Raw genomic sequence first — 13,115 nt, 5'->3', positions numbered from 1 at the left:
CTGTCGATGCCTTTCTTTTCCTCTACTTTGCCCTTGATTATTTTCTGTAGCAGTAGGTATTTGTTGTTGCATAAGATGTGTCCTAAGTAAGATTTTGTCAGTCTAGGGTATCTTCAGGATGCGTCTATAGAGCCACATCTAAAATGCCTTAAGTTTTTTGATCATTTGAGCTTTCTAGGTCCAAGTTTCCAACCCGTACAGCAGTACTGACCACACATAACATTCCATGAATCCTATTCTGACGTGAAGGTTTAGATTTCTGTTTGCAAACTTTGTGGAGTACTCGATAAATGCCTTTCGGGCCATTTCAATTCTGGTCTTGATTTCTTCGTCTGCATCCATTTGAGCGCTTATGACCCAACCAAGATACTTATATTTTTGCACCCATTCTATTTGTTCTCAATTCATTATTTTATTTGATTCTACTCAAATCAGATGGAAGCACCAACTTTTATTTCACGGAAATAATTCAATTTAGTTATTTGATAATTGATTGAAAAGTTTGAGGATATATTACTAATTTTTTTATTAGTACCTACTTATTTTCATTTTACTTTGATATTGACAAATGCATTCTTGTTCAGAATACAATTAATTGAATAAATATCTCAGTTTGTCATTCCATTTTACATTTTACCCACCATATCAAAATGAGAACAGGTGAGCTGATATTATCAGCTCAATACGGAATAAATCAGATCGTTTACAAAAAGAAAGCTATGGATATTATACAAATATGGGAATGACTTTTATTCATTACTTTCAGGTTCTATGTTACTACTGGTCTCATTCAAATTAAGAATATTTTTGTGGCCAATTACTTGAAAATTTCACGATCTTTAGAATTTTTATATCAAGATTAATTCTTATTAAATAATCTAGCACTTCAATTTATTGAACATATTTTCTACTATAGCGTTTGCTGCAATATATTCATAAATCGATATTCATGGGCCATGAATTAACCAAACAGAGCCTAGTCGATTTCTTGACTTTCTTTTGGCTTATGGCTTTGGAAATAGCCTTTCCGCAGTTTCAGACGTTCTTAGCGTATTCTTAAATTTCACATTATGAGTACATTGTGTCCCATTTTGATTGAGACTGCACTGTATCTAAGCTATTATTAAAGATATAGACATGCGGTTTTCGTGACCTGTATTACTTTTATGTAAAACTTTTGTTTCTGAGATACATAACGAAAGCAAAAATGTTCACTTTTGGGGATGTTATTATATCTCAGGTCCTGTATAAGAAAAAAAAATTAAAACGTCTTATAATAGGTAATTTCACTTAAAAGTCAGTGGCGTTTATAAACATTTTTTTAGAATACCTTTCCCAAAATTGAACACAAAGTTGATATTTTTTAAATGGAACACCCTGTGCGTTTTAAATGGAACACAGTCTAAATTATATTTTATATCTTTTATTGTACAGTGTTTTGTGATTAGTTTTATTGTTAGTGTTCATTTGGTTGATCTTTGGTCATAGAAAAGGAAAATGGTTTTTTTAGACCTAACTGAAAATGATGCGTCCAGTAATTAACTCGACCAATAACTTCATTTTTGTAACCTATTCAGGTTTTTAAAAAAACTGTGATATTAGGAGTATTGATATTAGAAATATTTAAACAAAATTAACTCAATACAAGATGTATGTACTAACATATAGCTAAGGCAGCAAAAATGGAAAAATACCTCAGTGGCAGCGACTTGAAATTTTAAAAAAACTTTATTGTCCAATAACTGGTATTTTTACTTTAAATTAATTTATTTCAAAAACCAGAAGTCCCAAATTTAGTTGGAAATCGATAATCGAAACAACATAAATTATTTTTGTTTCCGTATTTTTGAAGTGCGAAAATGGACTTTACCGATTGATTGCCTTAAAATGGTTCCCATAGATTTGAAAAATAGTATACGCTTCTTTCGTTATCATTCAAGTAATTACATAAAACTTAGAAGTGTCAGTATATATTGGTAAGAGAAGCCATCGAAAGAAATTCTAGTATTCTAATGTAGATATTCATATTAATGGAGAAATATGAATGATCATTTGATTTTTGAGATATACATTATTTTTATAACTTCCTATGAAAAACAAAAGAGGTTGTCCGTTTGAAATATTAAATGTAACCGCTAGATACCATCCTCAAAATTAGATTAATAAATACAATATCGTTTTCGTTTTATAGAGTTCTAAATCTAGTTTTCAAAAATTTATACGAAGAAAAGAAATTAACAGATTTCATTTCATTTGAGAAATTCTCAAAAAAAACATAATTAAATTGCTGTAGTTTTTTACCAAAAACAAAGTAAATAATCTATATTAGTTCTATAGTGACGAAATGATATTAAATTGCCAAAAATTTATTGAATAGAATAATTTTATGCCGTAGCTCGGTATGAAATAATTAGCTCTGTAGGTTTACAAAGTTCAAAGCTTGGTATGTGTACTTTCCCTATTTCTATCTCTCATTGACTTGGCTTTTCCAGTTTTTAATTGTTAACTCATTTAAATCCTCCATTACCAAGTCGCTCCATTTTACTTTGAGTCTACATCTTTTTTTTTTCTTCTCTCCAATCCTACTATTTATTATTTTCTTAAATATTCTTTCATTAGACATTCTATGTATGTATACTTTTGCTGTACTTGCAGTACTTGGGTCTGTTTTGTATTTATTTTTTAATTAGTCTCTCAGTTTATTTCTAGCTTCTTCTTTATCTTCTAGTATAACTACTTCTCGTTTCTGCATGCAATTGCAATGTTACTGATTTTTAAAATATAATTATCCTGACTGGTTTATATCAGCTCTTTTGACAATATATTCTAGAGCATAATTTAGCAGAGATGAAAAGAAAGGGTCACATTTTTTCGAGGTGGATTAATCCCTATTCTTCTTTTATTCTACTTTATCGCTAATTATTCTACATGCACTCCTGTCCTTAGTATTTTTTCCATTGCTTAGTTTCCATTATACTTAGGTGCTTCTCTACTTATTTTAATCATTTTATCAGAGTCTTCCGTTTCTTCTACCTACTTTGTCTTCACCTGCAATCTACACATTCCCTAGCCATTCTGTTCTTGCTATTTTTATTCTATTAACTTAATCTTTCCCATCGAGTTCCTCCTTTATTTCATAATTTATACGTTTTCTGCATTCATCTTCATCAATTTTAATCGGACCTAGCACTATTATTTTTATCTATTTCTTTTTTATTTCATCATCCTTACCTATGCTGTTAATCATTATTCCTCTTAATTCCTCAAATTGATGTTCTCCTATTTCTATTGCTCCCTTTTTGAATTGCTTGTCTCACCTTAATTTTTTTCTCTATTTTATTTATTTTTGCCTAATTTTTATCTCTCTCAGTGACTTTGATATACTTTCCATTATGTTTCTTCTTTTTATAATTAGGACCTCTCACCCTTACCACATACCCTAGAGACAGATTATATAATGTTGCATAGGATAGATAACTTGCCTCACTCTATTATTGGTTGTGAATTCTTCAGTTTCTCCTTTCCTGGTCACTACAATTACTTTTGATTCATTCATCGTCATCCCATTTAACCTTTTCAATTAATTGCAGATTTATCTTGTTTAAAGTTTTGCGTTACTAAATAATCTTCTCTGTGTATTATTTTAAAAGCTACATTTACAAGAGAAATTCTCTGTAGTTTTGGTACTATTTTAGATCTCCTTGTTAGTGTACTGTAATGGTATGTCCAATTTCCTCTTCTTCTAGCATCCTTTCCTCTCCTCATATTCTTGTTATCAATTTATATAGTCGGTTATGCAATTCGTTCCTCTCATTCATTGATACAGTCTAATTTTTTCGTTAAAAATTGTTGAAATGCTCCTCCCATATTTCTTTGAACTGGCATTCCTCTTCTACCAATTCCCCATTTCATTTCAATTTCTCTTCTTTTACCTTCATATCTCTTGTTTTTGAAAACAGCTTTAATTGATATGACGTTAAAGTACTTGAAATTCCCTACAAAATGCTTTTTCAAAAATGTTTCTATGTTCAAAAATTGAGCGAATTATAGTCGAAAAACCAAGTGTTTTTTTTCCAAAACTTTGGAGCACGAATTTTGGAGCATTGGAAAAAGAGAAACGTGGAGCGTACAATCGAGCAACAGCATATACGAACGAAAAGAGGAAGAAGATATTAGTGATGATAAAATAAAAAAGCCGTGAGCAGCAGAGCTCCATCATGAAAGTCGAATTTTTCGTCGAATGAAGAATTTAACTAATACACAAAGAAATCTTTCCATAAAATGAATTTCTTGAAAATGATATCAATTCTCAATCTTATTTATTTATATGGAAAATTTGCTATTACTCAATAACTTTTCATTTCACAAGTTAACTTTCTCTCTCGAATGAAAATTCATTTCAATAGACGCGGTGGTCTCGAACCCTCTTGTTCAATTCCAATTGACAACAAAGAAAAAATTGTCATAATGATAAGAAATTTCGAAAATGGGAAGTAAAAAAAATCACCCTAGCAACGATCATACTCGTATTATTCGTTAAATAGGAGGCGGTCCAGTTCAACAATTACAACGATCAAAATGATTTCGGACGTTTTGTGCTAGAAGAACTGAAGAAGAAAACTTTGAACTTGAGAAAGACAATTCTTCAACATCACACCTACTTGCATGCGAAGTTCGAACCCTCTAGTTAAACTTTTTCTGGCCAAAAAAAAAAAAGAAAATATAACAAAAATGGCCACAAAATTGAGAGGGGTGGAGATGGAAAGTTTCAACCTTAGACAAGAAATCATCTCGCAACTAATTGAACCTACATGTGAAATTTCATTTTTCAGTCGCTTTTCGTTTGACCTGCAGAGGTGAGCAAAGGTTAAAAACCACTTTTTTGCACTGCGACCCCTCGAAATATTCATTTGTTTTCAACCAAACTCTAATAACATCAATCCGCCGCCAAAAAAGCCATGTATGCTAATTTTGAACCAAATCGGACCTATAGCAATTGCTGGAGAGACGAAAATAAGAATTGTAGCTTAAACAAATATATAGATATATATATATATAAACTACAGACATTCGAAAAACCATCATAATTGTGTTCAGGAGGTCTCAAAACATGGGAAAAATGATGTGCCTCCCATTTTTCTTCTAGTCATGCCTACCGTAATTGTCTAATTTTTCCTTGAAAAATTCGACTAATAATTATTCATTGGTTTTTTATATTATTTTCTATTAAAAAAAATTTGTTGATTCTAAAAATATTCTTATTTTTTTTTTAATATTTTAACTGAAAATTTGAAATTTTTGGTCATCGAAGGTAGGTTTCATAAGGGTTGAATTATTTAAAAAGTAACACTTCTTAAAAATACTGACGAAATATTCTCAATTCAATATGAATACACTTTTGAATAAGTTTTGTTTATAAAAAAATCGTTCAGATTATTTTTCAACTCTTCATATGATTAGGAGATGATTCGGAAGGGTTGCATGAATGTGATTGATCTTAAACGTGTTATGTTTTCAGATTTACGAATAATACATTTAAACTCTATTTTACCCGAAACATGCATAAAATCTGAGATTTTTTGCAATAAGGAGTAGTTTACACCCCCCAAAATACAAAAAGCCCGGTTCGGCACATAAAAGATTTCGTAGAAGAGGGAAATGTAATTTGAATTCAACTTTCCATGAAAATCGAGGTTATAATAATATAAACCTTAATCTTACTACCCTCAGAGAATGGTGTTTGGAGGGGTTGCATGAGTTTGATCAATCATAACCTTATTTGAGAATAATAACAGATCTACGAATAATTCATTTAAACTATATTTTTGATCAAATACATGCTAAAATCGAACATTTTGAAATTTTTCACGATAAGGGGTAGTTTTCACCCCTAAAAATAAAAAGCTCCTTACGGCAGAGGGTAGATTTTGAATAAGGGATTAAGTTGAGCTTGAATCCAAATTTTTATGAAAATCGATGTTGATTAACAAAATTCCACAGTAATTGTATAGGTAGTGAAAAAGTTTTATGTTGCCACTAAGCGTGACCTCCAATTAATACTAATTAAAATTGAAAAAAAAACATATACATACACAAACACAGTTCATTGGACGATTAAACTGAAATGGACCGGAGCAAAAAGTAAATAAAGCAGATTACTTTGATAAATAAATTATACAAGATGAGAAATTCGAATGCTAATATTTTTTTTTTTTTTTAGTTTAAGCTGGATGTTGAGTATATCGTATGATTGATGTTACTTTTTTTGTTTTCATCAATTTTTTTCACAATATATCACTAAATGTTTTCAATAAGGACACGATTTCTGTCACTGAGATACATACGTATATTCACATAAAATTGGGTGCATGTTGCAAATAGAGAAAAATCTAAAAAAAGTCGTACTAAAATCCGAAAGTATTGAAAGTGAAACTTCAAGAACCATATGCATATGAAACATTCCTACTTTTCAAAGCACAAAGTGTTGAGAACTGTAAAATTATTTATGACTATAATTTATTCCATTTAAAAACGATATTTATTATACAATGTTTTTAAATTTTTATTATTACCACACATTATTCTTTATTCAACTCACACTGTTTGTTTGTATTAACAAATCTACGAATTAATTGATAAATTAGTGGTAATTAATTATGTTATATTTAATATTGAGAAATTTGTTCATGATTTCACCAATAGATAGCGCTAGTAACACTCATAATTTCTATATACGGGGTGGCCCATTAGTGTGTGGAAGTGCAATAACTTACTTAAGATTAAATATACAAAAAAAATTTTCAAATAATAGTTGTTATATTTGCACAGATAAACATTTCTAAAATATTTTGAGATATACAGGGTGTTCAGCCTAATCGTGAAAACATGACGTAAAGTTTCTTTAAATAAAACACCCTGTATATTTGTTCACCATCGAATGTAGAATAAAATTCTGCATCTAGCAGAATTTTTTCCATAAATTGTGACCTTGCCAAGTTGGAGCAAAAAATATGAAGATTTGACGAAAATTGGTGCACTATATTATAATCTGGCCGGTCGGTAGTGAGAGCAATAAAAACGCGTGATCGGCTCGTGGTACCTTTTATAACGATTCGTATTGGCTGAAGCAATGTCTGAGAAAGTCAAGCTCACACAGCTGCACGTTACATTAATTTATTATTATTATATTCTAAAAATTTTATATTAATAATTATTTTAAGCTTTCGTTTTATTATGTTATTTATTTATTTTGATAAAAATTAAAAATTAAACTACATTTCTAACATGCGCTTTTACACTAAGAATTATGTGACTGTATAATAGCGCGTGTTAAACATATACTTTAATTTTTATTATTCTTTAATATGTGGTATTATAGTTATGTTATACATTAACTATCCTCTATTTTAAAATAAATTTTATTGTTAAAAGTGGCTGTGATATTCATGAAATTAAATTTAAACTGTCTATTTACGTTATTCAATCTGAAGAACAAACATTTCTAAACGCGTCATTGCTTTAATACTTTTAGAATATTGACAAAATGCATCTGAGGATACAAAGCATAATAAATATTTATTATTTATAAAAACTGGAGTGATTTACCTCATTGCAACCAAGTTATTGAACGAAATATTAATTTTGAAAACAATATGGTGCGGGCAGAACTATTAGCATTGGTTAAAGAGAATCGGCCATTAGTCCAAAGATATGTCGTTGATGAGAAGGCCAAAGAGAAAAATAAAATTGTTTTACGATTGCCACCTTACCATTGTGAATTCAACCCAATTGAACTCATATGGGCACAAATCAAGGGTGAGATGGCAAGGAAAAACACAACATTTAAAATTAGTGATGTCCAAACTTTATTTACTAAAGCTTTAAATAATGTTTCCCAAACCAATTGGAGTAAGGCAATCCAACATGTCCACTTTTTTCGAAATAAAATGTGGGACATTGATAATTTAATGGAAAAACAAGTGGAATCTCTAATAATAAATTTAAGAGCTGATTCGTCCTCGTCGGAATCAGATTCGGATTTAGATTAAAATAAAAATTCATCCGCTGTTATATCCCTCTCAACCACCTTTTTTGAAAACAAAGAATTTATTCAGGAAAGGACCTTGTGTTGTTTATAAAGATTATTATTATTTATATCGTTTTGTATGAATTTACTTTATAACCTTTGATACGTATTTGAATAAAACATATAGCACGACATTTCTTTCTTAGATATTACTTTACAGTATTAGGTACCCTTACATTTTTATTTAATATACCATAAATTTGAAAAACCGTCTAGCTATTTAAGGTTAGGGAAAACAAAATTACGATTAAAATAATAATTATATATATTTATAGATACTTTTAAAAAAATCAAGGCAACGTGTGAAATATGTAGTAGTTAACTAAGTGAACGAAAATTTTAATGTATGAATGCTATGCAATTGATAAATAAAAGTATTATTTATATGAAATGATATTAAAATAAAGTATTTAGAATTCAAATAAAAATGTTAGTTTGAAAAAAGCATTTAAAATTCAATGCAAATTTGCCACTAAATACCTTTTAGTGTTGGGTATGATGTGATTCAAGCTTACAATTTCTCTCTCACGCACTATGCACGTAATTACTCTCTGTAATGAGCGGCCAGATTATAGTGAGAAGTAACTAAATTTGTTTGGTAAGTACCTACGAAGTTAGAGGATGTCTAAAATGTCTGAGCAGAGTAGAAGTTTCGTTTAGGGTTCGGGGTATTTTTTTGAAAAGCATTAATTCAATTTTAAATAGAACATCCAATATATTATTTTACCATCTTATAAAACTATTTTATCCCTTCAAACTATTTCTTATACTGATGTATACTCTAAAATTGACAGTTTTTAAGAAAATTGCATTTTTAGTTCATGATTTAAAAATATTCACCTTTTAACAAGTAAACACTGAATGTGACGTTTAAAATACTTGTAGTTTTTGTGACAAAATCAGACTAGTAATTTTATACCTTTAAAAACTGTAATAAACTAAAAAGACTATCAAATACAAAAAAAATCAAAATATCAAAAAACAAATAAATAAAAATAACAAATAAGAAAGAACTAAAAATAACTATTTTATTAAATGTTCAAAATGACCACCATTTACTTCCATGCAATAATATATGCGATCCTTAAAAGCTCTACTAGCACGATGTAACATATTGACATCAGCAGTTCGAAAAACTTTAATTCTATTCTTCATGTTTTCCTTAGTAGGTGTTTTATACACTTGTTCTTTGACGTAACCTCACCAAAAAAAAAAAATACATTTTTGTAAGGTCCGGTGGACGAAGTGGCCATTTATGGGGTCCTCCTCTACCTATCCATCGTCCGGGAAATTCATTATTTATATGTATTGTTCCGTTGGGTATGGTAAACTAGTGCACCGTCATGTAGGTACCACATTCGCCGCCTGTTATGAGCAGGTAATTGCTGAAGTAGTTGGGGTAATTTGTTTTAAAAGAAATTTAAATAAACTTGCCCATTAACAGTTCCGTCAAAGAAATATGGGCCTATGACATGATTCCCAATTATTTCACCCCATACATTATTTACATTAATTACCACCTTGTTTGACTGATAGTCCGTATACAATGCGGTTAATCTGTAGCATAATAATGGAAATTGTGTCTATTAACAAACCCATTTTTATGAAATTTTACTTCATTGGCAAATAATACAAAATTGAAAAAACATCTGTTTCGCTGAATTTGTTCTTGAGCCCTCTCACAGAAGGTTAACCGCTTTTCATAATCATCATCCAATAGTTCCTGCATTCGCTGTATACGGTAAGGATGCATTGTGGTCTGAGATAGAATTTTCTGGACGACAGTACGACTTATGTCGGTTTGTTTTGATATTTGCCGTGTCAAGATATGAGGATCTTCCGCAACTTTTAATATTACGGTCATATCGATGTTCTATGACATTGCATTCTTCAACCTTTCGCTTTTTTCGTAAGTTCTGGTAAATCGTTGAAGCAAATTTTCCAATGTCTCTTTTCTTGGCTGTCTTCTATCTGGAAATTTCTGTTGACTATTTCCTTCGAAAAATTTAAGCCAACCAAAAAGCTGTAATATTTTATGTTTACCTAGCAACGATCAAATTTCAGCGATAATACTGCACTAGTGCAAATTATCGATAATTTGCACTAGTGCCAAATTTTCGTCTAGAATTAATAAGCATCATTTGGTTTTAATTTTATATTTTAAGAAAAGGAACAATTATTGTTTATTTTAAATTAAATTTTTCTCAGGAAATAGTCTGCCAAAATGCCCTCTCGTGCATGTCAAATTGTCTCATAATTTCCTCTTGTGCGCATTCGCGCACTCGAGAAAATTAAATTATCGACAATTTGACATGCACTCGGGACATTAATATTGATAAATCCTTTGTGCAAGTAAACAGTTCTTATCACTGGCACCCAGTACAAAAATCATATTTGTCAATCAGAAAACTCATGATCTTTAATTGCTTCCTCGTTCTTTGTAATACGTCTAGATAATAACTAATCACTCTGACTTGAACTGTGAAAATATTCACAGATTAATTGATAAAACTATGGATAAAACTATTCATTTGTTGGTAAAGTGATGTTTTCTTAATTTAGTTCTGTAGATACCCTATTTATTTTATTACGGTTTTTGAAGGTATAAAATTACTGGTTTGATTTTGTCACAAAAACTACAAGTATTTTAAACGTCACATTCAGTGTTTACTTGTTAAAAGGTGAATATTTTTAAATCATAAACTAAAAATGCAATTTTCTTAAAAACAGTCAATTTTAGAGTGTACATTATAAGACATAATTTGAAGGGATAAAATAATAGTTTTATAAGATGGTAAAATAATATACTGGATGTTGTATTTAAAAAAATGAAGTTTTTGCTAATTAAGATCTCCTGAAATAATGCTTATCTAAAAAATACCCCGAACCCCAAATGAAATTTCTACTCTATTCAGACATTTTAGCCATCCTCTACCTTCGTACTTACCAAACAAGTTTAGTTACTTCTCATTAATAACGTTTCCTAGGCAGCATTTATAGTGCTGCCTAGCTGATATGGACTGTTACAAAATACACTAAATTTCAGGATATTGCATTTCATATGTATTGGGCTTATTGAGGACTATTGAGGACACCACAATTATCTCAAGGTGGTGTAGAATGAGTTGTTTTGGCCAAAATACTTTCCAAGTAACCTCTATTATTTTAAACTAAATGACTGTTTTATTATAATGAACCGGAGATAAATTTCAAATTTCAGTTGATAAAAAAAGAAATTTAAATAAATAAATGAAATAAACTACCTGATAAAAATATATAAACCACAAAAAACATACATTACAATAATTTGTACTAATTATATATCGTCTTGTCTTACCAATATAAATCATTAACTTCTACGAAACATCTACTTATAGCCGACTTTATTTTGTGATAAAATATGAATTGAATTGTTTTACCTGCTAAATGTACCAAAACGTTGATTAACATAAAGTAGTTATACTCTACTATATCCCAGCCAAATACATTTTGGGTATAGTAGTAAAAAATTCCACCCTCACCATCCACAACAGAAGTATATAAAAACACTATCACTAACACAAATGCTATGTACAATCTATTATTTCCAGGACTTTTCTTTATAACCAAACACACAGTATCTATAGCATGTTTAGGATCGAATATATCACGCAATAAACCTCTTTCCGAATCTAAAACAGGACTTTTAGGTTCTTTTATCCAGTATATACCATAGATAATTCCAAATATATACAATGCTCCGGCTGTTAAAAACACCCCGTAGTAACCAGTTAACTCGAACATATGAGCACTGAATAAATGTGTCAAAGGTACTATAATATTCAGTACTATTTGTACTATACCTATTCGTAAAGTCCTCATTTCAAGAGTACTTACGTCAGCTATATAAGCAAATACTGCCATTGTTATCATAGGTAGTCCGCCAAAAAACGATGGTATGACTAATTGAAATACTCCAAATACCTCTAACGGCCAAGATGTCATAAAAATAACACTAGCAATACAACCTGCTACGGCGAATAATTCACCGAATAAGGGGATTATCAAAAAGGGCTTTCTCAGTTTGTGTCTATCACTAAAGGAACCTAAGAATAGCACCAGTATCAAAGGCATGATGCTTTGCATAGGTTGTTGCCACGATTGCATATTACTAATTAAAATTTGTATATCATCGATTTGATCCGTGTAGTTTTCATATTGTCCGTATAAAATGGCATCACAGACAGTGTTATTCATTTGAAGATTGGATCTACAGGATTTTTCAGATTCTAATTTATAAATTGTCGGTGTGCACAAAATGGAAGCCATCGTATATGCCCCTATAAGAGGCTCCACCGTTATAACTTCTCTGATGTAAGTAAATTTCTCTTTTAAATTTAACTGACCGAAACTTTTTTCATCTTTGCCACTTATATCCGGTACGGAATCCGTTACTAAATCTACAGTCGATGCCATCTTATAAAAAATAAAATATGAGATACACTAACTTCTTCGGAGTCAACGTAACATGAATGTATTATTATTCATGCATGGATGAATACTGAAAACTGGTTAAGATCGCGAGATCGAGAAATCTAAAAATTCAGTTGGAGAGGATTCAATAATGAATCTAAACACAAAAAAAATTACTCATAATTATAACAAATGATTGGGCTTTTAAGTGTAGGCGCTTTGGAATGTTTAATATCAACAAATCGGCCTTGAAGATTCTTAATCTCATAAAATTTTTTGTACGAGGTTTAATTAAATGAAGTTCATACATGAGAACATGGTGTCCAAAATGAACAATAAATTCAAACCTATTTTAAGAAAATTTACTTGCTGTCCGTAAGAAAAGTGGTTTTCTATTACTTTTCTCACATTTTATTGGAAAAGTCATATTAATATTTTTGTCCATTATTCTCAACTTACCTCAATAAAATAATATTGAGTGAAATAGATAGCAACTAACAGTATTTTAAAAGTGGAAATGAGGTTACGTTGAGAAAGAGAAACGTTTGGAACCTACATTAATACCACACGAGTCTTG

General features: G+C 30.1%; 1 protein-coding gene across 1 annotated transcript in view; it reads right to left on the bottom strand.

Moving 5' to 3' along the window:
* LOC130893961 (uncharacterized) overlaps positions 1-12,628 on the bottom strand; it is a 32,227-nt gene extending 19,599 nt beyond the window's left edge. Inside the window, exon 1 of the mRNA XM_057800420.1 lies at positions 11,506-12,628. Coding sequence (XP_057656403.1) covers positions 11,506-12,541 — 1,036 coding nt within the window. The 5' untranslated portion in view covers positions 12,542-12,628. The remainder of the gene's footprint in view (positions 1-11,505) is intronic.
* Positions 12,629-13,115: the final 487 nt, after the last annotated feature.

This window comes from Diorhabda carinulata, chromosome 5, assembly GCF_026250575.1.
Source record: "Diorhabda carinulata isolate Delta chromosome 5, icDioCari1.1, whole genome shotgun sequence".
NCBI lineage: Eukaryota > Metazoa > Arthropoda > Insecta > Coleoptera > Chrysomelidae > Diorhabda > Diorhabda carinulata.
The sequence above is the reverse complement of the archived record's forward strand: the minus strand, read 5'-3'. Positions and strand labels throughout refer to the sequence as shown.